Source organism: Aphelocoma coerulescens, chromosome 4A, assembly GCF_041296385.1.
Source record: "Aphelocoma coerulescens isolate FSJ_1873_10779 chromosome 4A, UR_Acoe_1.0, whole genome shotgun sequence".
Classification (NCBI taxonomy): Eukaryota; Metazoa; Chordata; class Aves; order Passeriformes; family Corvidae; genus Aphelocoma; species Aphelocoma coerulescens.
Window position 1 is genome coordinate 2,697,978 of NC_091018.1, and position 23,588 is coordinate 2,721,565.

Genomic DNA, 23,588 nt, shown 5'->3' on the forward strand with positions numbered 1-23,588 from the left:
TATTCCTGATATTACAGTATTTTAAAAACTGCATCTAGAGTGTAAGAAACTATTTACAAGCAATTAATGTCATATTTCACATTAAATATACTATTAAATTAAACTGCATGAATATGCAATGCAATATAATTTGCCATCACTTTAGAAATTCTGCAATAGGTAATTTCTGTGAAAGAGTTATTTCAATCATTACTTATTAAATAATATTCACCAATTATTGCCAGAAATAACGTGGAAGTCTTAGCTGTTAGAAAGTGTGTCTTTCTTTGAAGGATATTCCTCATCTAGAAGGGCACAGTGAGGAAAGACACGTGGTTAATTAAAAACCCCTGCACGTGCACACACACAGACACACACACAAAAATACACTTGTCTGCTGAAATGACTTGAGTTTCTGCTAACATCAAAACTTCCTCCAAGCATATGAGTTTGGAGGTGGTTCAGTTTTGCCCAGTTTTACGCCAGGCCCCCATGTATAGAACCACTCAAATGCACATTCACACGTTTAACCTCAAGGTAGGCTGCACTTAAATCCTTTTTATTTTAAGGTGGGGAAAGTAACAGTTCAGAACCATAACTCCATGGAGTAATGAAGTAAAAGCTATTGCTCTTATTACTGTCATTAAACAATCATGACTGCCTGCAATATTTTTTTTTTTCATTTTTATATAGCCTGTAGAGTTTAAGAAAATCAGAATCTTATTCTATCATTGAAGAAAAGCTTTAAAACAATGAATTTTTGAAATAAGTCGTTTAGGTAAACATATACATGCTAGAAATAGATTCATAAGACAGAGGAGAGAGGTGGAACAAAAGAAAAGGCAGTACAGAAATGAAATTTCTCTTTCTACAGAGCTCAAAGGACTGATGAAGTCAAACTTGCTGTAGGTAATGTCTTCATTTCCCATTCCTCCCTTTGGGCTTTCTAACACCACTGTGGCACTGGCTCCTCCTGATAACTTTGGTCAATGATTTTCTTGCTCCTCTGTCTGAACATTCAGCCAGGAAGGAAAAAGGACTTGCAAAAATCACCCTTAGCAAAAACCGTGAAATATTTTAATGCAGTAACTTGAGTCTGAGCTCACCCAGTCCTTCATGACTGCAGATACCTGGTACAGGGATTAGTTTGTCAGGAATGCAGAGGGGCTGGTTTTGGAGGAAAAAAGGGGAAAAAAAGTGGACAGCATGTGGAGAATCGTGGTGTAATGATAGAGGAATCCCATCAGAAAATGACTTAGGAGTCTGTTATCACAAGGTTTAAGTAGTGTAAACTTTGAGGTACGAGATAAAGTGTAGATGTTTTGCTCCAACGTGAATCTCCATCTGGGCTGTTCACTGACATTAAACAGACATTTCTATTTTACAGGAGACTATGACTGCCTGATAAGAGAGACATGACCTTTCCTTTTCCTCTCTTTCCCACAACAAAAATGGTCTACTTCAAAATGTCATGGAAGTGTAAGAACTTAATCTCAAATCTGTCACAGGACCAACAGATTCATTGCCAATGCAGTCTTTTATTTTATTTTTTTCTTTCCTACTCAACATGTGGTAAGTAGCAACTCAGGCGTTGCTTTCCTAACCAATAATCAAAATAAATCCAACCATCCATGACAATCCCTCATGTGAATACAATAAAGTATTTGCTTTGAACAACTATGTGAGATCATGTTTTGGATGAGATGATTTAATCCCTAAGATACACATTTTTTTTTTACTTCAGAACACATCAAAAAGTAGAAAATGCTTCTCAGGAGTGGTCCTGAAAAGGCACTGTCCACTCACCATCTCTCAATGACAACCAGCATTTTGTTGAGGTCTTATTTGTAGAGCAAAATTTAATGAATTACACTTGAATTCTCCAAGTGAATAGTCTGGAAAGAAACATCTACTTTTTCCTGATGATTTTTAAATACCTTTTTTCTTTGTACAGAAATAATTTAAATTAATTTTACAGAGAAAGCGGACATATAAAGGGTGTATAAAGAAGAGATAATTCATTTGATTTTCCAGTCAGCTTTTCTTTTTGCAAATGGTACTATTAGGGAAAGCAGAATTCTTTACTCCCATTTCCCAGTAAGTCTTGATTAAAATATAGCTATAATACACGTCTTTCAATTGACTTTGGATGCTACAGAAATATGGCATTATTACAGATATTAGCTCTTCAAGAGAGATCAATGGATTATCTAAAATGTTAAGGGCAAAAGTTACAAGGAAGGCTCAATCTTACAATGAGTTTGATGTCCTCTGCTTCAACCCAGGTGGCCTTGGCTTCCATTGACTTTAAAAAGGTTGAGGGAACCCAGTACTTTGTCAAATTTCATCTCTAATGCCCATAATCTACAACAGATCTGTGAGGTGGCAGCGAGTTCCAGGGCACGGCTGTTTAAGTTGATGTCATTATGGCAACTTTTTAACACCATTTTACTCAGTACCTTGCAAAATCTTCTATTTAATTACTAAATGTAAGTCAGAAGAAGTTAAAAAGAATATCATATATTTTTTGAACTAATTTAATACCGTTAGAAATTCTGTTGGAATTTCTTTTCAGAAAAAACCTCTTCAAAGCTCAGGCTTGGAGTCAAACCTGTTCCAAAGTGCTCTGACTTGGAAGAGCATGTAGCCACGGGACAAGGGGGAATGGCTGCAAACCGAGAGAGAGCAGGTTTAGATCAGATATCAGGAAGAAATTCTTCCCTGTGAGGGTGGGGAGGCCCTGGCACAGGGTGCCCAGAGAAGCTGTGGCTGCCCCTGGATCCCTGGCAGTGTCCAAGGCCAGGCTGGAGCAACCTGGGACAGTGGAATTGTATTCCCATGGCAGGGGGGTGGAACGAGAAGGGCTTTAAGGTCCCTTCCAGGCAAAACCATTCTGTGATTCTGTGATTCTGTGATTCTGTGATTCTGTGATTTTAGTGGGAGCAAAACACAAAATCATCCAAAAGCCTTTCAGGGAAGGACTCTTCACCACAGTTCAGGCTGCAGTCCAGAAGGGACTGCACATTGAGGGTTGAGCCGGCTGCAGCAAATTACAAATTAAGAGCTGGTATTTAGAAGGCTGTGAATTATCTGCATGTATTCCTGAAGCCTCCTGACACAATACCGTGTAGGCTGCAGCAGGGTGAAGTTTTGGACACGCAGCATTGCAATGTAGCTGCAGAGTACGTGGGGAAATACACAGGGAAGCATTATGAGGCAGTAAAACATTGTTATGCAGTGCAAAGCATCCAACTTTTAAAAAAGCCTGGCTTTATTTATGTGCTATCCTGCAAATTCAATTACAGGATTGAAAATTAGCTACAGGTTTTCTGCTTAAAAGTGCTTGTACTCATTTTAGTGTAGACTTCTTTCTGTCTTGATACCTAAATTATTCCATTAAACACAGGAACACGGTGACAATCTTCTGCAGCTGCAAATTCTGCTCGCTGCTCTCCTAATGTGGGCTGGTCAGATTAATACAGCACGTAACTCATCTTCTCTGAAACGTCAGTATTTCATTTACCATTAACTTCATGAAAAAAATGTCAAAGCAACAAGAGGCAGCTCTCCACAGAAAGGTGCCTGAAAGAGTTCAGCAGGCAGGGCTCAGCTACAGCTGTACCATGCACGGGCATCAGCATTGGCTGGAAAGTGTCCACAGAAACACCTAGAGGTATTATCTCTGAGTAGTGGTACACATTTCCATTTAAAAGTTCAAACCCAGCATTTTTCACCCATTTCTTCTTTCTCCTTCATCGTATGCTTTGAAAACTGCTATAATTTCACCTCAATAGCAATGTAAAATTAGGAAGAGAGGAATTTTACAATGGCATTGCTTTAAAACTCCACATTGGAACAGCAAAATGAGACAAATGACAAGGTGGATAAAATGTCAATTTTCTATAACTTACAAGTGGAAATTCCTAGCTAAGAATCATCACATTTTGGGAAACCTATGGTATCACATTTTTATGAGTTAACTCCGCAGCCAGTTTCCTTAACCAGATTTATCCACTCTCCCTGGTCTAACTCTCTGTGCTATCCCAGAACAGATTTTGCTGCAAAGACTTATTAGACAAAACAAACAAACAAACAAACAACCCCAAAAAGCCCCAAAACAACCAAACAAAACAGATAAACGTGCTAACAAAGCTGTCATTGTATGTATTATAAACTAAGCTTGTAATGGGATTATTCTTTGGAAAATTTGTTACAGAAATGAAGTTTGTGGTGCAGCAAGCTTAGAGAAAAAATAATGAATTCACAGATGTTCACCTTAATGAACAACAGATTGAGAATATAGTATTAAATTCAAGAGGAAAACTTTGCACATGTTGTCAAAATTAGGTTTTGATCTTTACAAGTATTGTGCTAATGTGAATAATCAATTAGTAACTGATTAAAGGCTTCCTCCAAATTTATAATTTTGGAATATTTTATTATTTACTTAATTTCTCCTGAGAACTCAATAGATCAATGTGTGAATAGGTTACTCCTGGACACCTTAATACACAATATCCATCTCTGATAGAAAAAGTCCCATTAAAGTGATGAAGAAGTTGTCATGTTGTTACAGCTACACAGTAACAACTTTCCTGGCACAAGCATCCTCTTTCTGAAGGATTTTCCCACCTTGGCTGTGTCAGTGCTGTGTAGCAGCTGCTTTAGGAGCCAGATCTCTCAGCATGGGAGGGGGGATGGATTTGGGCTGCATCAGCCTTGGATCTGCTGTAGGAACCACTTGCCTAAAGAGCCAAAGGTGGGAAGGCAGGGAGGGAAACGTGGCCAGCTCTCACCCTTTACACAAACCCCAATCCTGGGAAAATCCAACTCAAAGGCATTCAGGAAACGTGAAAGTAGTGTCACACATGGAACTGCACTTTCTGGTGTTCTCATTTAAGGAATGAAAGCTGACTACAGATCTGTTCCTATAGAGCTGCTCTGCATTGAATGCTGATACAACTTGAAATCAGGGCTGGGAGACAACCTGTACCAAAAAAGGAAAGAATTTTATCATTTCCATGCTTCCCCTACACTTTTGTAGGGGAAGTAGTGGACTTCCCCTACAAAGTCCACTACAGTGGAATGCCATATCAAATTAACAGCAACAAACATCTTGACGAGCTCTTGATGAGCTCCCTGTGGATGGTGGGGAGACACCTGCTGGATCTTGCCTGCTGACAAGGAAAATGCCTTGGACAGGAGAGCCTTGTGTAATTCCAGTGGATTACAAAGCAAGCTGCAATTTGAAAGCTGTGAAAAGTCATAAGAAATCTTGCTTTGAAATATTCTTCCACTACCTACTTCTGTTGGCAGTCACAACATGGAATATTCCTCATTTATTCCCAAGAGTTCGAGCCCCAGACTTTAGCAGGGAGATTGGAGCAAAGGGCAGAGCAGTAGTGGATGCTCGGGTTCCCACTTATTTCCCGAGTAGCTGGTCACCCTCTGCAATGAAGCAGAAGATAAAATTTCCAGACAAACACCCTCTGCAGCACTGCAGCATCTTTAACTCACCAGCAGAGGCTTAAATCAAACTGGCAGCAAACTGAATTGGGACAGGCAGGAAATGGCTCTCTGCCTGCCCAAACCCTCTCCTGGAGGATGCTCCTCTGCAAGCCCATGGCAAGATCACCCAACAGCCTCTCTGCCAGTGCATTAGGGGGAGCAGTTTTTGTATTCTTCACCAGATTGATCTAAAATACGTTTTAAAGAGTGATGTGTTCTTTCAAAGATGGCTTGACTTGTGGGAGAGTGAGGAACACCAAAAGTGTGCCGATGACTTAATCTGGAGAGATGTTTCAGGAGTGCCTGGAGCCCACTGCAGTTCCATCATCGCAGCTCAGTGCAGAGCAAATCATAAACCAGCATCCAAAGGGTTTGGTCCATCCCCTGCTGGGCACAGGGTTTTTAACAGCCTTTCTTCCAGAGCTTTCTTCTTTTAAAAAAAAACATCTTGGCAAAAAACCCAAAGTGAAATTGATTTCCCACACACACACTTGCAAATACATGGAGTACACAAATAATAGTATATATTGGGTAGGAACTGAATGTCTCCTCAATGCAAACACAACCTGTCCCTACAGGAGCCTTAACAGAATGTAAACAGTATTTTGGGAGAAGTTACATCATCACTGTTACCTCAACAGCTCTCAAAAGTTTGTGATTTATAGCAAGGATGAAAGGATGTTTGTGATTTATAGCAAGCTATAACATAAAGTGAATTTATGACACCATAAAATCAGCCAAAATCTCCACACAAAATCAACACCACCTTGCCAGGACGTACATAAGTAGCAGAGCTCATTTTCCAAGAAATATGAATTAATTTTTACAGCAGTTCACTTTCACTGAAATTCCAGATTTTTCAAATGACAATATGAGCCGAAAATAATTCCCAGGTTTACATTAGATGAGCTCGTTTTTTAATGCAAATAATTTAACTTGGAGCTGTAGAGGCTCATCCAGAACATTTCACAAAACCATTCCTCACATTAAAAAAAAAAAATCCAGATAAAGGCATAATTTAACAAACCTTTCATATCTCAAATAATTTCAAACTCACAAAAAAAAGGAACAAAAAAAAAAATCTTTCTCGTTCAGATGCAGAATATTCTGAAACTTAAACAAAATAGACAAAAAGAAAATGAAATCCCATACTTTGAGAGGCTGATAGCAGCGCTTGTAACAAAGCACTCTTTGCCACCTGGCTTTTGTAGACCCCAGAAAATACATTCAGCAAATTCAAATGCATATGAGCTCAGGATGGAAAATACCCAGCTACTCCTCAAGATTCAGCCAAAACACGGGCAGAGAAACCCTCCTCAGCTGCCTGCGTTGGAAATGCTTCTGGATACTCACAATCCGTATGGAAAGTGGTCATCAGAGACATTTGCCTAATAGCTTTATTAATTCTCTTTGTTTATTGAAAGTCCTTAACCAAATTGAATATTAATGTTATTTTCTGCAAGACATCCCAACAAGCCTAATCCTCAGATGTGCAGCAACTAATTAAAAAGTTGAGTGCATGAGAATTGGGTTACCCTTCACTTTGTCAGCAGCCTTGCACACTGAAGCATAGATTTCCTGTACTTACTTAGACTGAAAGTGATTTAATTATGAAACAGAGTGCAACTGCAATGTAAATGCAATCTATGGAAACAAAAGATGCAATTGGAGCTTTGTAAAAGTGCAAATTTACAGATGACAGAGATATAATATTTTACTGTGGAAGCAAATGTTTTTTAAAATACCATAAAAGCAGCAGTGAAATGCTGAAGATCTGCAGTAAAACTAAGTAAAAGAAAATTAAAGCTTTACAACAAGAGCAGCTCCTTTTCTACAGAATTGGTCATATTTGCCAGAGATGCTGCTCTCATACAACTATTCCCATTATCTTTCCTCATTTTGAAATGACTTTGAGGCATAAGAATCAGAAGAATAAGGATGATGAGTATTGAACGGTTGAGTCTAGACAATAGGCACGAGCTGGCCTTTGTCTTCTCTTGAGAGACCTTCTAAGATTATGTGATGCTGTACCTTTTTCTTTTTTTTTTTCTGAGAAATGGATGACTGAAGTCAGCAAATAATTTAGACAAAGCCCAGCTTTCACAAGCCTAGGCAGAAGAATATTTCTCTGATGTTTTATTTTGTTTACAAGAATGGTTCTATTCATTTAATGCATTTAAATACATTAGGGAAAAAAAAAACAAACAAAAAAACAACCAAACAAAAAACCAAACTAAAATGAGGGAGTTCTTTCCTTTTGCTCCCAAGAACTTCAAAAGAACAAAACTATTATATAAAATCAAATCTGATACTAGTTTCTGGTTTAGAATACTCAGTCTTTTCTTCAACCTGAAGAACAGATGAATTATGACTGCTCACACCACCATTTATATGAATTAGTACTTCTTTGCCACACAGAGTATCATTACTAGATTCCAGAAATTAATGTAGAGACATAGTGACATGAAAGTGCTCAATGTGTTTGCCAAGATTAAAATTTGTTGTACACTTAAAATCCCAGACTAGAAATGCAGTGTGCTTGCAAATACTGTTTTTCTTTTAAAAAATGACTGGTATTCATATCCCTGGGAGACAGCTTTCACCTGCTTACAGGGAATCTATTTGAGAAACAAAAACCAGTGCAGAGCAGAGACAGAAGACAAATGGACTGCTAACAAAAGAAAACAAAAAAAAAAGAGAAAGAGTTTATTTCTCTTTTTCCTCGTTTTCAGTTGTTGAGGTTAAAATAATGTAAACAACACAAAGTTTTGAATTCATAGGAAAATATGGAGTATAGGGAGTTCACATATTTAACAGACTGTGAGTGAGGCAGAGTCTGACCTCAACATTGTCCTGCTGAATCTCAGATTTAACAACAGAGGCCGAACCATTGCTGGGGCAGTGGCTTGTGTGGTGCTTAAGGAGGAATTCCCCTGCAACAGCAACTCAGAAATGAACCATCACTCCAGCAAGATGTTAGTACAAGGATGTAATTAAAGTTCCTACTAACTGGAAGAAAAATCAAGGTCTTCTTACATGATTAAGCATCTCCTGCCCTGACTTTTAAGACAAAGTGTCCAGCTTGTCTAAACTACAGGCAGGAGTTTGTCTGGGAACTTACAAGCAGAAGGTTGTAAGGTGAAGCAAACCAACATTCCTTTTACATTTGCAGCTTGGTGCACTTGGCACAACACACTTTCTGCCACATCTCATTTGAATGCAAAGTGCTCATTTTCCGAGACAAACCTTCCTCACCCAATGCTTCTGTCAACCCCACTGGGCTTCTATGGTATCATCGATATTCCAGTGCCTGGGAGCATCCACAGGCAGCAGCCAAGGTATTGCAGCACACTAAGGACCAACCAACACATCTCTAGATACATCCTGGAGAGGTCTTGAAACTTCACCATCCTCTGTTCCAAAGCAGGCATTTGTTTCCCTCACAGTTTAAAGGCTGACATGCAGAGGTTTTATAAGAAATCAGACAACACAGTAAATTAAAGGACATATAAAACATACTGAAAATCAGCTATAAATGTTCCTTTTTAAAACTGAAAAAAACCCCCAAACCATCATTCTATGACCCAACTTCTTGCTGTGCATGCTGGAAGTTATTTATGCCACCTGTTTCTTTTTTTTTTTTTTCCTTTTTCTCCTAAATTGAGTAGAACTGAACTGATGTGGAGTGGGTTTGACTTCTCTGAATCAAAGGCATGATTAAAAATTAAAGCCAAGTTCCATTTTCCACATCTCATGTACATGTGGCATGTGACACACAAGCCTTTGTGTGCACGACTCAACATCAGCTCCATGAAGTCTATTCCCACCTTTGAAAGCCTCACAGCTCCAAGCCCTAGACACAGATCTGTTCAGTTTTTGGGGAGCACAGAGCAGCCTGGCAGGAAATAAAAATCCTTTTCAGGCCCTCTGGAGCCGGGTGCCTGCCCAGCTGTACCATGGCCTGGTGTGCAGTCAGCAGACTGCAACATCACAGATGAGAAATGAGAAATTTTGAGGGCAATTGAGCACAATGAATTTTCACAGTGGATCAACACAAAGTCATTTAGAATGGGTATTTCTGAAGCACTGATACAATGCACACATTTATAGTGTTCAATGGCCCTAAAAAAGTCACCTTTTCACCTGTGGCACAGCTCCTGCCCATCTGAGAGTGACTTGTCAGATGTAGGTTTTTAATGTCTATTTATATGCAGTGTGCATAGATACACATGTCAGCTCACACACGTGCATACCTTCAGTGTGCCAATCAGCTTTTTGACATATTATGAAATAAAATAAGTCTATTCAAACAGAAAAGCTTCACCAAGCTTTAGAACCCCTCATGCTTTTTGACTCTTTCTGGTTGCACAGTAACTCCATGGTAAGGGCAAACCTCGCTTCAAGAATACAAAAAAACATAACACAGGTGAGCTACAGAAGTTTCCTGGTTATCTGGTCTCTGGTTATCTTACAGAGAAGGAATAACACACCCTCATCCTCTCCAGTTCTTCTCTTACCTACAACATGCTGAACTGAGGAGCTCACTGTGACAAGAAGCCCAACTATGGTACAAGGGAGTTACTAAATTCTCTTTCAGCTTCCTTCAGTTTTCCTGTTGTGGTTTATAAAAAGGCACACATACTCATTGATAAGATTCTTATTTTTCTTTTGGGTTTTTATGCTTAATCTGGGTAGTTAAAAAGATCAGAGCTGTACTTTTGCTGTTGAGCTACTTCAGCAGCCCCAGTAACTCTCTTGTTCGTGCTGGGCTTTTAAAGTGAGCCTGTGTTTTCATCAAGACCTTGCCTTGGTCCATGGCTAGTTATTATATCTGCAGGCATGGCAGATGGGATTCCCATTGATTCTGCACTGTCTCCATGCTGCCATCTCAGGGATTAAGCACCTTAAAGCAACCATCTTGTTGCTATTTCTGTGACCAACGTTAGTTATTTCTGAAATAACAATACACGCTTCAGTAATAACCAGTCATTTCCCCTTCCTCTGACTGACAAATGGATTTGCCACTTTCTTCTGCCCATGCTTTCCAGAACAGTCAAATTAACCTTTTGCCTGTCTATCAGCCCATTTCAGTGCTCTGTGCCCTCAGCACAACCTGTCAGAGCAGGTAAGTACAGCCAGACTGGGAGACTCCAAGCCACCAGTTCGAGATTACACAGAATTCTGGCACTTGTCTGTTCTGCTGTTTGGAGGACAGAACTCACTACTTTGTTCTTGCCCAGGGGCTGCACACTAACCACAGGAGTTTCCTTTCACAAGTAAAGCATTGAAGAACACATTTTAGTGTCAATAAAGCTGTTCTGAGAAGAGAGAATAGCTTTATCCTTTATTACTAAACTGTAAGGCTGTAGATGATTATCATGTGATCATTTTAACAGCAAGTGACTCCTCCTTCCCTTACTACTCTTTCCCTTTTGACTTCACCAGCCATCAGAAGGCTGCTGATATGTCAAGTAGTACTGCCATGAATGTGTGACACCAAAAATGATAACATCTGCTAACAAGAAAAAAACACTTTCTAAAATAGGGAACTAGAGGAAGAATAATTACCTTGATATCCACTCCTCATTTTATGATATCCATCTCTAGGTTTATATTGCAGATGGAGAGGTATTCACAAAAAAATCCTGTTTGTGCCTGGCATCTTTTGAGAAAGTATTGTGATCCCAGTGGTAGAAACAGTGGCAGAAAATAATACTTAAGTGGCAACTAATTCTCTACAGTTATTTCTGAGAGTGCTGGAATCCAACCCTCTCCTATCACAGAGCTTTTCTTCCCCTTAGTAGAATCAAGAACAAAGCACTGAGTAACCCTCCTAAATCTTGTTTCAATTCCTCAGGCTGTTGCAGCAGCTGCCAAAGGTGGCTCACAGAGGTATCTCCTTATCTGCACAAGCCACTTTATAAAGTCCCTAAAGGCTCTCAGGGCCCAAAGTGTCTTTAGGATATTGGTAGGCATTCACCCACGGTGTCCTTGTGCATTTCATAGCCTGATGAAAATCCCCAGTGCCAAGAGGGGAACTAATCTGTGTGAGTCCCAGAGAGAGGCAAACACAGGCTGGCAGGAGCAGTCACAGCCAGGAATGGGTGAGCAGAAGTTCATCTGCAAAGCTGTTAGCTTTTCCACTCTGGGCCTCGACAGCTGGAATACAATAGGGAAGGCAGCTGAGGAAATACAAGGGCATAGATTAAGATGCTATCATTGGTAGCAAATGCAGCACTCATTTCCACTGCCACTCCATTCTTGGAAGGAGAATTTCAGACCACTTTTTTGTTTGTTTTTGGTTTTTTTTTTTTCAGTTTCTCTGACAGAGTTCTGAGATCTGAACAATCTTTATGAGGGGGCTCCTGGGTGGGGTCGTTTGGTTTTTGGTTGGATTTTTTTTTCCTCTCTTCTTAGGCGCTGCATCTTCCCACAATGGCAAATATCTGTTGTTTTGTAATAGTTTCTCTGCTTGAACAAAAAGTAAAATGAATCCTCAAATACAAAGCCTTTCTTCTTTTATCCCCTTAGTTACTCGTGCAGATGTTGAATATATTTTTGATAAGGTTGATGAGATGAAAAAAAAACTTAGAGAGGACGAGAATAATTTTGACTGGAAGCAACCTCTGGAGCTCATCTAGTCCAACCCCCTGCTCTGAGTACATCCACCTAGAAGATGTTGCCCTGAGCCATATTTAAATTTCTCCAAGGATGGAGATTCCAGGGCATTTCTGAGAAATTTCTTCCAGTGTTAGACACTCATAGTGTCTCCATTTTCTCTGCTCTTCTCTGTGACAGCTAATGATGTAATAAGATCTTCCCTTCACCTCTTTTTCTCCAAGAGGGACAAACCCAATTCCTAGCCTCTCCTCACAGGATATGCACCAGCTCATGGTGGTCCCTGCTTAATTTGCTTCAGTAAGTCCATGTTTATCTTGGAGCAGGGAGCCCAAGCCCAGACACAGCCCAGACTCCAGGCAGGGTCTCACAAGAGCTCAGGAGCACAACCACCATTTCCTTGGGCCCACTGCCTGCACTGTTGCTAGTGCAATATGGGGTGTGTTTAGATTATTACATGTACAGTGTTTTGCAACTGAAAATATCTTTCCCATCTAAAGCATCCTCCAAGGGAAAAAAAAGAAAAAAAAACGACAAAAAAAAGCCCCAACTCTGCAAGTCCAAAAGATACTAAGGTCCCAGAGATCAAGCTTTGGAAATTTGTGTTGTGAAGGTTATTATGTCAGAGTGTCCTCCCAGGGAGGGCTGACAGAGGAAGAAAATATCTGAATACGACAGAACATACTGTACAACACTTCTCACAGCTCAATCCAATCAGCAGCCAAGGACACAACCTCAATAAATTCTTAATAAGTTTACCAATCCTTAAAGTACAGATACTCACAGACCATTAATATCTAGCTCCCAGAATATTGCATCTGCTAGTATATGAACTTTGTAGAGTCAAATAGAATTTCTTTTCCATACTCAACACAATCAGTAGAAGCAACTATTTCAGGTACTGACATAAAATCAGAAAAAATACAGATTAGTTTAGCTGTCAACATTTCAACAATCCAGACTGTGCTTATTTTAATATTTAATTATTTTCTACAACTGCGACAGAGATGATGCTCTGAAACTGGTACCATCCTCCACTTTAAATTACTGCCCTGATTCTGAAGTTACCAATTCACTTTGTTGCAGTTGCCCAGCCAGAAGAATGGTGAGTTCTGTAAATCCTTTCCCCATACAATGAGAAAAAGGGGCAAAATAGCAGATCCTCTATCATCCCTGACAGGGTAATGAATGTAATCGAGGGGTTGAAGGTACGGCTTGTGCTTCTCTGCAGAAACATTGCTTATTCCAAGCACTGACTCACCAGAGAACGGGGTGGAAAAGTGCTTTTGATCACCCTCAGGATGTTCTCTGTACTTCGAAGCAGAGCTCAAGAAACTCCTTAATTGTCCACTATTGTATTTTTGTTTGGTTGGTTGGTTTGCTGTTTTCCTCATTACTCAGTTACTGAGTAATTTTCTCAATTGGATTGAAAAACTTGTGGTCTCATCAGATAGTGATGACTTGAAAAGAATTGCTACAATTTCCATGGAGTTTATACAGGTTGTTTATAAGCAAACACAAACATCCATTCCTTGGCTGCTTCAGCACTTGTATTCGCCTATTATTTGCTCAGGTGTTTCTGGTTTCACCTCCTTTTTGGTCGCCTTCCTAATAAACTGCTTTAAAGAATGCAATCTATAACTTACTACAGCAAAATCACATGAATAAATTAAAGAGAAATTAAGTTGTACTACATTCTAATTGAGTAAGGTTACTTTCTTCACAGCAAATCCAGTCAAACCACATTGGTCACCTAAAGCCAGCTGTGACTGTGCTTTCTGTTGCTGACTTGACCCAAATCTCACAATAAAGTTCCAAAAACTTTAGCTACAGACAATGTGCAGCACAGGGTGTTGCAGTGGACCGAGGTCCATGGAAGGCAAGTCAATGCCAGGAGACAAAAGCACTGTAATATTGCAGTTAGCAGCTTGTTCTATTTATTAGTTTAGCAGCACTCCTTCCCTCTTCCAGAGAGCAGAAATGGTGCCCACCTGTCCTTCTCCCCAGCTATTATGGCTCATGCTGCAGACCGGGGAAATGGAAAAGCTCAGAGAGGAAGCGACTTGCAAAACCCAAACCATTTTTTATACTGCTATAAAACCATAAGACAGTATAAAGGCAGTGCAATGCCAGCTAAACTGGTGTAGCTGACAGGTATATGCACTGAAAATATGCTGGCAATTAGGAGCCTTGGCTACAAAAAAGCAAACATACACAACTTTCATAACGATGCCTCTCCTGCCTACACATTTCTGCCAGCTCAAAGCTCTGGCACCAGCTCACAGCTGGCACGGAAGGAGGCCTGTCCTGGAAAGGGATCCTCTGTGGTTTCCCTCCAATCTAACAGTCCCAGTTCTCAGTAGTGACAGAGAACAAATGCCTTGTGCTTCAAGGAGCTGATCTTGAGCAGGCAGCCCAAAGGAGAGGATTAGGAACTCTTGTAACAAAGACAGCATGGATTGAACAGGAGCCCTCTGGTACCAGAGGAGCTTTCATGGGAAATGTGCCCTACATGGGTAAAGCAGTCAAGCATCACCTGGCACCTCCTGCTGCTCCTGCCAGGGCTGTCCCAAGGAGCAGGAACAGAGGCCCAGGCTGGCACAGGCACTGATCTGCCTGCAGCTCTCTGCTCCCATGCAGAAACCTGGAGGAGCTGCTGTTTCATGCTGTCCCCAGCATCTGCACATAGAAGCTCTGATGTAGAATATCGAAAGACATTTTCAAAAACTCTTACATGTCCCTGTTTTTTGAAAAAGGCAGGAAGGAGACTGAATGGAGTTTGGAGGCTTCCAAGGGCAGGAAGGCAGGTGATTCAGTCAGGACATGGGGGCATGCTGTACATTGTGAGGCTGAAGTTCTATTTCCTCCTCCAATTTGTCAAACAGAACGTTATAAAGAGTTACAGAACCAAGAAATGTCAGACAAATACAGAAAAGCTTTGAAACCTTTTGTGATAAAGCAAAATTAACAAGTATAGTTACAACAGCTGTATGAACAACTGTGTTTCCACGGCAACAACTCACAGTTCTTACAGCTATAAAAAATTCTGGGCACCACGGGGGAGTTGTGAAATTAGGGAGACTCCAGCTAAAAAAGAATATAGAAAAACGGACTAAAGCAGGGAAGTGGCAGGAAAGCTAAAATTATGAAATTCACACTGCTTTTACCAGCTGCAGCCCGAGCACGCCGCGGTGGTGCTGCTTTGGAGGAGTCCTGGCCCCCAGGTCTGTCCCACTGCTCTCCCTTTGTGTCCCTGGTCCCACACTGCCCACTCACCAGTGCCACAGGAAAACAACGACTGGCCTGAACTTGGCCATGCAATTACTGCCCCTTTCCTTGCAGGGTAATGGCACAAACCTGCCCATGTTATTTACTGGCCTAAGCAAGTGCTGCCCCCTTAGCAAAGCAGCGTGCTGGGATAAACTAATCCCTCGGAGCCACGCCATGGAAAGAAAGCAGAAAGCTCAGTGATTTTCTTTTTAACGTTATTGCTGTGCATATGTGACAATAAAATGTTAAACCTTAGGATTTAAAAAGCAACATTTTTGTAAACAAACTCACAAACATAATTAACTCCTCAGAAACAACTTGAAGATTCACATATGTTTGTAAGCAGCACCTCTTAGGCACACTGGACTATGTGTCATGTGACTGGATATGTGTGTGTGCAAATCAAAGAGATAAAAGCAAACTCAGGGAGTTAAAAACACATAATTGCACACCAAATACGGGCACTTGGTAAGAATTGCTAATTTAAAAAGCCCACAGGCATACATCTTTCCTCCAAAGCATTGGAATTTGCAGCATGAGGCTTAGGAAGGTACAAAATCACGTTGTGGAACTGAACATATATTTCATTACTAGCACCGGTAATTGGTTCCCAGATGAAAATATCCTGGATAGGTAAATAGGCCCTGAACAGCTTCACCCCCTGGGAACCAGGAGTCTCCTCTGTTGCAGTGGGGTGAGTGTAGGGTAGGGGGACTGGAATGGCTATTTGGCATTTAAGGGGAAACAGAAGTGCAATGTATTCAACGCTCCTGCACAACCACTGGCCATGCTTCTGTGCCAGCGGATCAGCTCTGCATCCAGTCCCTGCACAGAATCCCTAAGGCTGCAAAAGCCCTCCAAGATCAAGCCCAGCTGTTAACCCAGCACTGCAGCGTTCACCACCAAACCACGTTCCCAAGTGCCACAGCCACACATTTTCTGAGCACTTCCAAGGACGGCGATTCCACCATGTCCTTGGGCAGCCTGTTCCAATGCTTGATCACCCCTCCAGTGAAGAATCTTTTCCTTATATCTGGTCTTAACCTCCCCTGGCACAACTTGAGGATATTTTGTCTCATTGTGTCACTTGTTACGTGGGAGAAGAGATCAACCCCCACCTCATTACCAACTCCGCCAATTCTTTTCCTGTAAATTCAAGACCCCAGCTCTGTCATGCCTTACTGACAAATGCACGATTTACAAATCTTTGATTTTCATGATTTGCACTTTTTGCACAGAGTGAAATGATCAGTTAAATTCCTACACCCCCTCCCCTTTACACCTGTGGCTCGACAGACACCTCACGCATCAGTGTGATCCTGGAGCACATTCCCCGTCTTAGTGACATTTCCTGCATAGGCACTGATCAAAGAATAAGTGACAGACTGTATGTCCTGATCCTATTTCCTTCTTTCATAAAATGAGTATAAATAAGAGATAACTACAAACATCTCACAGCCATTCCTGGAAAATTTTTAGATCTAGATCATTGTTGTTTGTTTTTTTTTTTTTTTTTTCCTTTGATAATTACGTGAGTAAAACCAGGTTTTGATTGGGAAGGAACAGCCTCCAAAGACTAATGTGGGCTGTGGTCTCTTCCATAGCTGTTCTCTGTTCACATCCATTTCCACTTTGACAGCAATATCAGAGCCACAAGGGCTGAATCACCATGTCAGGAATCGTGACAGTGGCAGAGCTCAGGCCAGTGCTTCCTGCCTGCTCCACACTCGTATTTGAGGCTTAAAAGCCTTCGGGGTACATTCACTGCTGTATATTTTATAGACTTACTCTAGAGCAAAGGACAATGTATGTGCTCTGTAGAAAACTGCTAATTTTCATGATCTAATGAAGTGACCAGTGAATTTTATTGCTTTGTGAAGTGTTGATCACTCATTCCTATGAAAATATTGATGGTATTACATACTACAGCATAGCCCCTACACATTCAGTGATACAAAAGCCTAGGAAAAGAAATGTGAATATACACTTAATAGAATGTGTGAGTTTTCATCATCTTTCATGTTTGTTAAAAATCAGATGGAGTTGTGGTTTGCAGGTTGAGTCTCTCCTCCAGCCCTCAGTGTGGCCTCATCCCCACACACAGTTGGGTCAGCACTGCTTCATTTCCAGAGAACCCAGAGCTCAGTCTGGTGATGATATAGCTGAAGAAAAAGATCCCATAGCCCCAGTAGCAGAGGGCTTGGACCCACTCTTTGCAGTGGATCTCATCATTTAGGAAAATAGAAGTGGGATATGCAGCCCCACTCCTCCCCAGTGAGAGCAGAGTTTGCCTTTTCTGCTGAAGGTGTTGTTAGCAGCTCAATACCCGGGGAAATATCAATAGGTTCTTGGAGAATCAAAGCAACCTGTATATAACAATGCTTTTGTCTTTGATGATATAGCCAATTGCTCTTTACTTTCTGAAATGTCTCTGTGTCTCCTATAGATTTCCCATACATTATTTTTCAGCCACTTCTACCAGGCAATGCAAAGCTTTCTTAGCACCGCAGTCAATAAAGGAAAATACAGAAGTCTTTATTTACACTGCCAGACAGGGGCTCTAGTGCAGTCCTTGTAGTGCAATACATCACAGCTCTACGGCTTTCCTTAGGGTTTATTCTCTCTCTGACACAACTGCAAATGCATCTAAATCAAACCAAACACCTGCAGACTTTCCAGTCATATTTCCCTGTCCTAAATGAGCTGACGTCCCTCTACCTGTCATACACCCAATCACACAACCGTGAGCAGCAGTTTCAAAGTATTAGGGAGAAAATGAGACAGTCACACTCCCATTTGGGTGACACATTAATTTGTGCCAACATTGGTTCTTCTGCATGTACAAAGGAGAAAAGAAAGAGCCCATTTTTTAGTTCCCTGCATTCTTTAAATGCAAGGAACCCAACATTTTCTAAATTAATAAATACAAGTAACTACTTGCAAAATTTTTTTAGGATGGAATAGCCCTAAGCTTTTCCAGCAGAATCTGCACAGATTGACTTAGATTAGATGCTAAATCATTTTCACAATTCAGATGCTTGATATTTTATCTGTTTAATAGGTTCCCCATTTCTTTTCTCTTTACAGCTGCAACAGCAATTACAATTGCCAGGAATATTGATACACCATAAATACAAGCCATTTTTGCCTCACACCGCTTTTATATATGTAATAGTTATTTAGACACTACTGGTGTTGTGAATAATACATTTCACCAATATAAATTATAAGATTGTGGACAAGAGCTGGCTAAAATTTCAAGCATAAACCCTCAGCAGTGAGGACAGACTCCTTGGGTGAAAAAGACACATGTACACAAAGAGAGAGAGAGAGATTACAGGGAGAAGAAGAAGAAAATTTGTTCTTTCAGCATCCTAAACTACTCCAAAGCTACTCACATACCTGATTTCTTTAGGAAAAAAATTCAGACATACCCACAAGTGTCAAACACCCACAAGAGTTTTACAGCCACAGGGCACTGGGATAGTTTCAGCCACACACCAGCTCTGAAGGCAGTTCCCATCTGAGGCTGGTATGGACAACTTGCACCACAAGGACTGGCAGCCTTTGCTTTTTCACTTACTGCATGCCTATTCATGTGCAGCTTTTCCTAATTTCTGCTAATAATTAGTGTTCTGAGATACATTAGGGATGAAATCAGTTGGGATGTTTGATTTATGTCTGTTGTTTCAGGGTAATTAATATAGTCTAGCAGGTACACACTAAAATAAAGAAAGAAGGGGATGTTGAAAATAAGGAGAAATTTAGGTGAATTTTATGAACATGACATGCCCCTTTGCATTAAAGAAAAGCTGAGGATCTTCTGATTTCCAACTCATGTCAGTAATTTGACCTCCCCACTAGAACATCAAATTTTGATGCATGCTCTCATATAGAACATTTACAATTTGCTCAGTATCTCAGACCATTTTACAAAGGAAATGCACTTTAAAACATAGTGTAGCTTAATTCAACCTTCTCATTGCTACTGATAAGTCATGCATCTTAATTTATTTATTATGACTGGATGCAAAAGCAGAAAACAAGAGCCTGAGCATTGAGTTGTTCTACCAACTCCTTGCAAATTAAATGGGTTTTTTCACCTGTTTTGTTTTTCTCTGTGTTGAAAATGTACCTAGTCATCTTAGGAACATGTGCTTATGATTCTACAGAAAATATATTTAAGTCACCAAAAAAAATCAAAACATGAAGAGGGAGGAATATCAGATAAAGGAGACTCACTTATAAACTCAGCAGTAACAAACAAAAAAAGTACTTCAAAAAACCAACAACACTTACATAAAAATCAGAGAAATCTTAATGGAAGCAGAAAAGGAGCATGTTTGGTTTTTTCTCATTGTAGAGAAAGGAGATGTCTTTGACCATAAAGAAATGTCACTATCAGTCATGCAGGGTCATGTGTAGAGAATAAGTGTTCTCCATAAAGCTTTATTGCAAGGTGTATTCATCAGAGGCTGTGGGGCTTTTAAAAATCAAACCCACAGCTCTAAAAGCAGACTAGAACACAGGTACTACCTGGGCAGCTTAGCAGCCATTAACCTCACAATTGTATCGTCTGTCAAACGTGGAGGAGGATCAATTCCTCTTCCAGAAGTAGCATAATGATGTTATCAGATTTACAGTGTTAAAATAAACACTGTAAGGGAAAGCACAAAAAAAACCCAAACCAAAACAACCCCCAAAACAAACCAAAATGAACTCATTTATAGCCTACACACAACAGAGTTTTAGAAGCTGTCTCAAGTGACTGATAGCTTTGAGCATCAGGATCCAACCTCCCAGATTATCTTTTATCCCTGTGACCATGGTTGTCCTCTATTACCATGACCTTCCAGCACTGCTTTCATTTAATTATATCTTTTAGATAATGATCATTCCGATGGCTGTCATGAGCAAACACATAAATTTGCTGTAAGCCTTTGTCTACTTTTCTGAAATTTTGCCAGCACTGCACCTCAAAGATTTCAATTTTCTTCCTGTCAGCAGCACTTCTTTCTCATGATTCATATTTTGGCTACTGCAAAAAAACGTGCTTTTTACCAGTCATGTATTGTACAATTCAAGTTTCCAATTGTTTTACTTGGGAATGTAAAAAGTCCCTACAAGTGATGTGTTTAACTGACAAGGAGCACAAACTAGTAAATAGTGTACAATAGCTGAGGTGGAATCCTAAATAGCTGCATTTAGTGTCTCTACAGCTGAATGACTGAGATGATTTGCATCTCATTTTGATTAATGAAATCTACATTTTTGACATATTCACAGAGAGCCCTTATTCTTTGCAGTATTTTTGCTTCCCAATTGGTGGTTGTGGGAAGATGTTTTCTTTTTACAGCTGAAATCTATTCCAGGATCTGAATGAATGGTAAATCAGTTTCACTATCTAAGGTCTTCCCTTACCCCAATTTAATTCTCCTGCTACACAAAGGAAAGGCTGCCAACTGAACACATTCTTGTCTCATACCCACAACCCATTCACTTGCTGTGATGACAAATATTATTTGTGTTATCATAAATATGCTTTTTTTTTTTTTTTTTTTGAAACCACACCATCAACATGTCTGCACATGGATGAAACAAAAACATTTCTAAGCAGTCACTGAAGAAGTCTCCAGTTGGTCCTGCTGGTCCATGTATCTTCCAACAATTTGATGGGGCAATATCCTGATACATGAACCCACCATTTGCAGTGGCTGAAGACAATTTCCTCTCATCAATCTATTCCAGCTTCCAGCCCATAAATCTTGCCACCTTGTGTGACTTTTGGATCATCTTGTCTTAGACACTTTGACCAAAGTGCAATTACTCTCTCCCTGCTGCATTCCCTCCCATTTGGGGCTGCTGGTGGCTGAGTATTCCACACAAATTCCACTTTCTGAAGGCATTTCCTGCATTGGGAGTCCAAGCCATCCCCGGAATAAAGCCAGTCAGAGCTATTTGCCACTTCATAAGGGTTGATAAGTTTCAGAACTACAGCTCAGCTCTGGCTGCCAGTCAATTACAAATGCAATTGCTGAGTATGATTCTTGTAGCTGGACTCAGCAAGGCCAATAAGATCTACATGATGGTTTAAATTTCTGAATTTGTGCTGAAAATGTGTTTCCATGATATAAATGAGTTATTCTGAGTACCTAACTTAGTATACATCAGCTAGAGTTGTAACATTTACCTTCTAATTGTTTTGCAGACAAGAAAAAGATTTGAAAAAAGTGCATTGGAACAAAATTCCTGGAAATATGCCAAGAACTGCAGCAAAACTGTCATTCATCTTTGCATCTACAAGGATCAAAAAAAGTAGAGCTTTTGAACCTCCTCCAGCCTCCCAAATGAATCTCATTGACAATCTCCCTCCACACGATTCTCTGCAGCTCCAGTCTCCACATGAACATTCCGTTGGTTATTTTGGTTTCAGTGCTGCCTTGGCTCTGGGACTGCTCCACTGCTCAACTCAAAGGCTGAGCTTAAGTGTGGGACGTTCTTTTTCAAAGAATGACGTCTGTACCTTCTGCTTTAAAAAAAAAAAAAAAAACAAAAAAAAAAAAAAACAAAAAAAAAAAAAAAAAAACCACCCCAAACCAAACCACCTCTCACCTTATTAGGGCTCTGAATCACCTACAGGTGATGTGGTGATGTTCCAAGGAGGCCACCTGTATCTTCCCTCCATCAATCCCATTCTCAATTACAAGCAGCAGTATAGCCCAGGTCCTTAACATTTCTCTATAATTTGCATCTTCCAGTTAAAAATATTCCAAGTTCTGTTCCTTCAAGCACGTAATTTCAAATATGTGTTCTTTGGAAGAAAAACAATTTTACATCAGGTCCAAAATTGCTTCTGATAATCTCATGTCGCACATATTTATCTTCCTCTAGCTCTAACCCCATTCTTCCCACAACCAAACTGATTCTCTGTTTGGAGATACAACTTCTCCACTGCTGATTCCTTTTCCCTCTGTTATTGTCAGTAACACTGCTGTATAAATAAAATCCCATCTTGCGCCCTGAGATCTGGAAACTCACTGCTAATTGCTGCATTATTAATTGCTAAGTCAACTAGTGGCAACAGGGAGTCCAACTGCTGTCTCTGGAGGGCCAAGAGGATTGTCAGAGAAGTAGCTTTTTTTTATCAGCTGCTCTGTTTTCTCTCTTTCTGGGAAGGCAGGCTGTGCAGTTTTCCTGAAAACACGCAAGCAGCGATAGAATACAAAGCCGCCCCACGGAATGGGCTCGGGGAGCTCTGAGAGAGCCATGCTCTAATTAGATTATGTCACCAGACTTGCCTAGTAATGACTATTGAAGGCACACAGGAAGAATGCCACATGTATAATTATAGTACCTGACAGAGCAACAAATTAAGTACGAGATACCTCCAAATTCACCAAGCTTTTCTTTTGCTGTCTTTCGACGGATGCAATATTTAAAATGCTCCACACAGATTCATGCATGTGCAGCATGACAGCTGATTGGCACGAGGTGATTTGTTTTCCAGAGTGATGCCAGTATGATCCTCACTCCCAGTCTTTTATTGATCCTTGAAACAAATACCCTCCTGTACCGGTTTCATTAGACAGGCTCTGTCTTGTTAATTACTGCTCCCTCCAATCTTTTGGTGTTTCATTAAACTGAACAAATTGAAAGAATTAAATAAACAATCCATGTCAGCTGCCACTGTGGCAGTGGTCTTTAATTCCCCAGAATACCAATAAAGAAAGTCCCCCTCCCTCTCTTTTTTTTTAGTATTCTGATATCAAGTCACAACAAAGTGGTGCAGTGCACCATAAGAATTGACTAAATCAAGTTGGAAAATAGTCTGAAAGACTTGGCTGACTACATCCCAAATCCTTTTGGACTTTAGGGAGGGTTCTTCTACATCACTGCTGATACATAGTTTCATCAGCTCCTCTGCAATGGTTCAAAAGGAGTTGTTTTCCTCTATTCACAAGAGAGAGAGTGAAGGACTAAACAGCAGAAATAATTTGTATGGAGATTTCCAAAATGAGTCATATTAAATTGCACAGATAAAAGCATTTGAAGATTGCTTTTGCGGGGAAAAAAATTACTTTTATTCCTTTACAAAGAAAATATGCTTTTTTTTCCCTCCTGATAAGTAAAATCTGGAAATCTGAAAAAAAGGGAAAAAATGAAAAACAATTACTTATTCCCTACACTGGAGAGAATTGATTTTGGAAGGGTGT

The 23,588-nt window shown here is 40.2% G+C and overlaps 1 protein-coding gene across 8 annotated transcripts in view; it reads right to left on the reverse strand.

Annotated features, from left to right (window-relative positions):
* The window catches only part of PCDH11X (protocadherin 11 X-linked), a 436,859-nt gene that overhangs the window by 155,194 nt on the left and 258,077 nt on the right, over nucleotides 1-23,588 (reverse strand). Inside the window, exon 6 of one of the 8 annotated variants that reach the window (XM_069015040.1) lies at nucleotides 4,889-4,966. The exons of the other annotated variants lie outside the window; for them this stretch is intronic. Coding sequence (XP_068871141.1) covers nucleotides 4,949-4,966 — 18 coding nt within the window. The 3' untranslated portion in view covers nucleotides 4,889-4,948. Of the gene's footprint in view, nucleotides 1-4,888; nucleotides 4,967-23,588 lie in introns of those variants that run through there. 8 annotated transcript variants of the gene reach the window in all.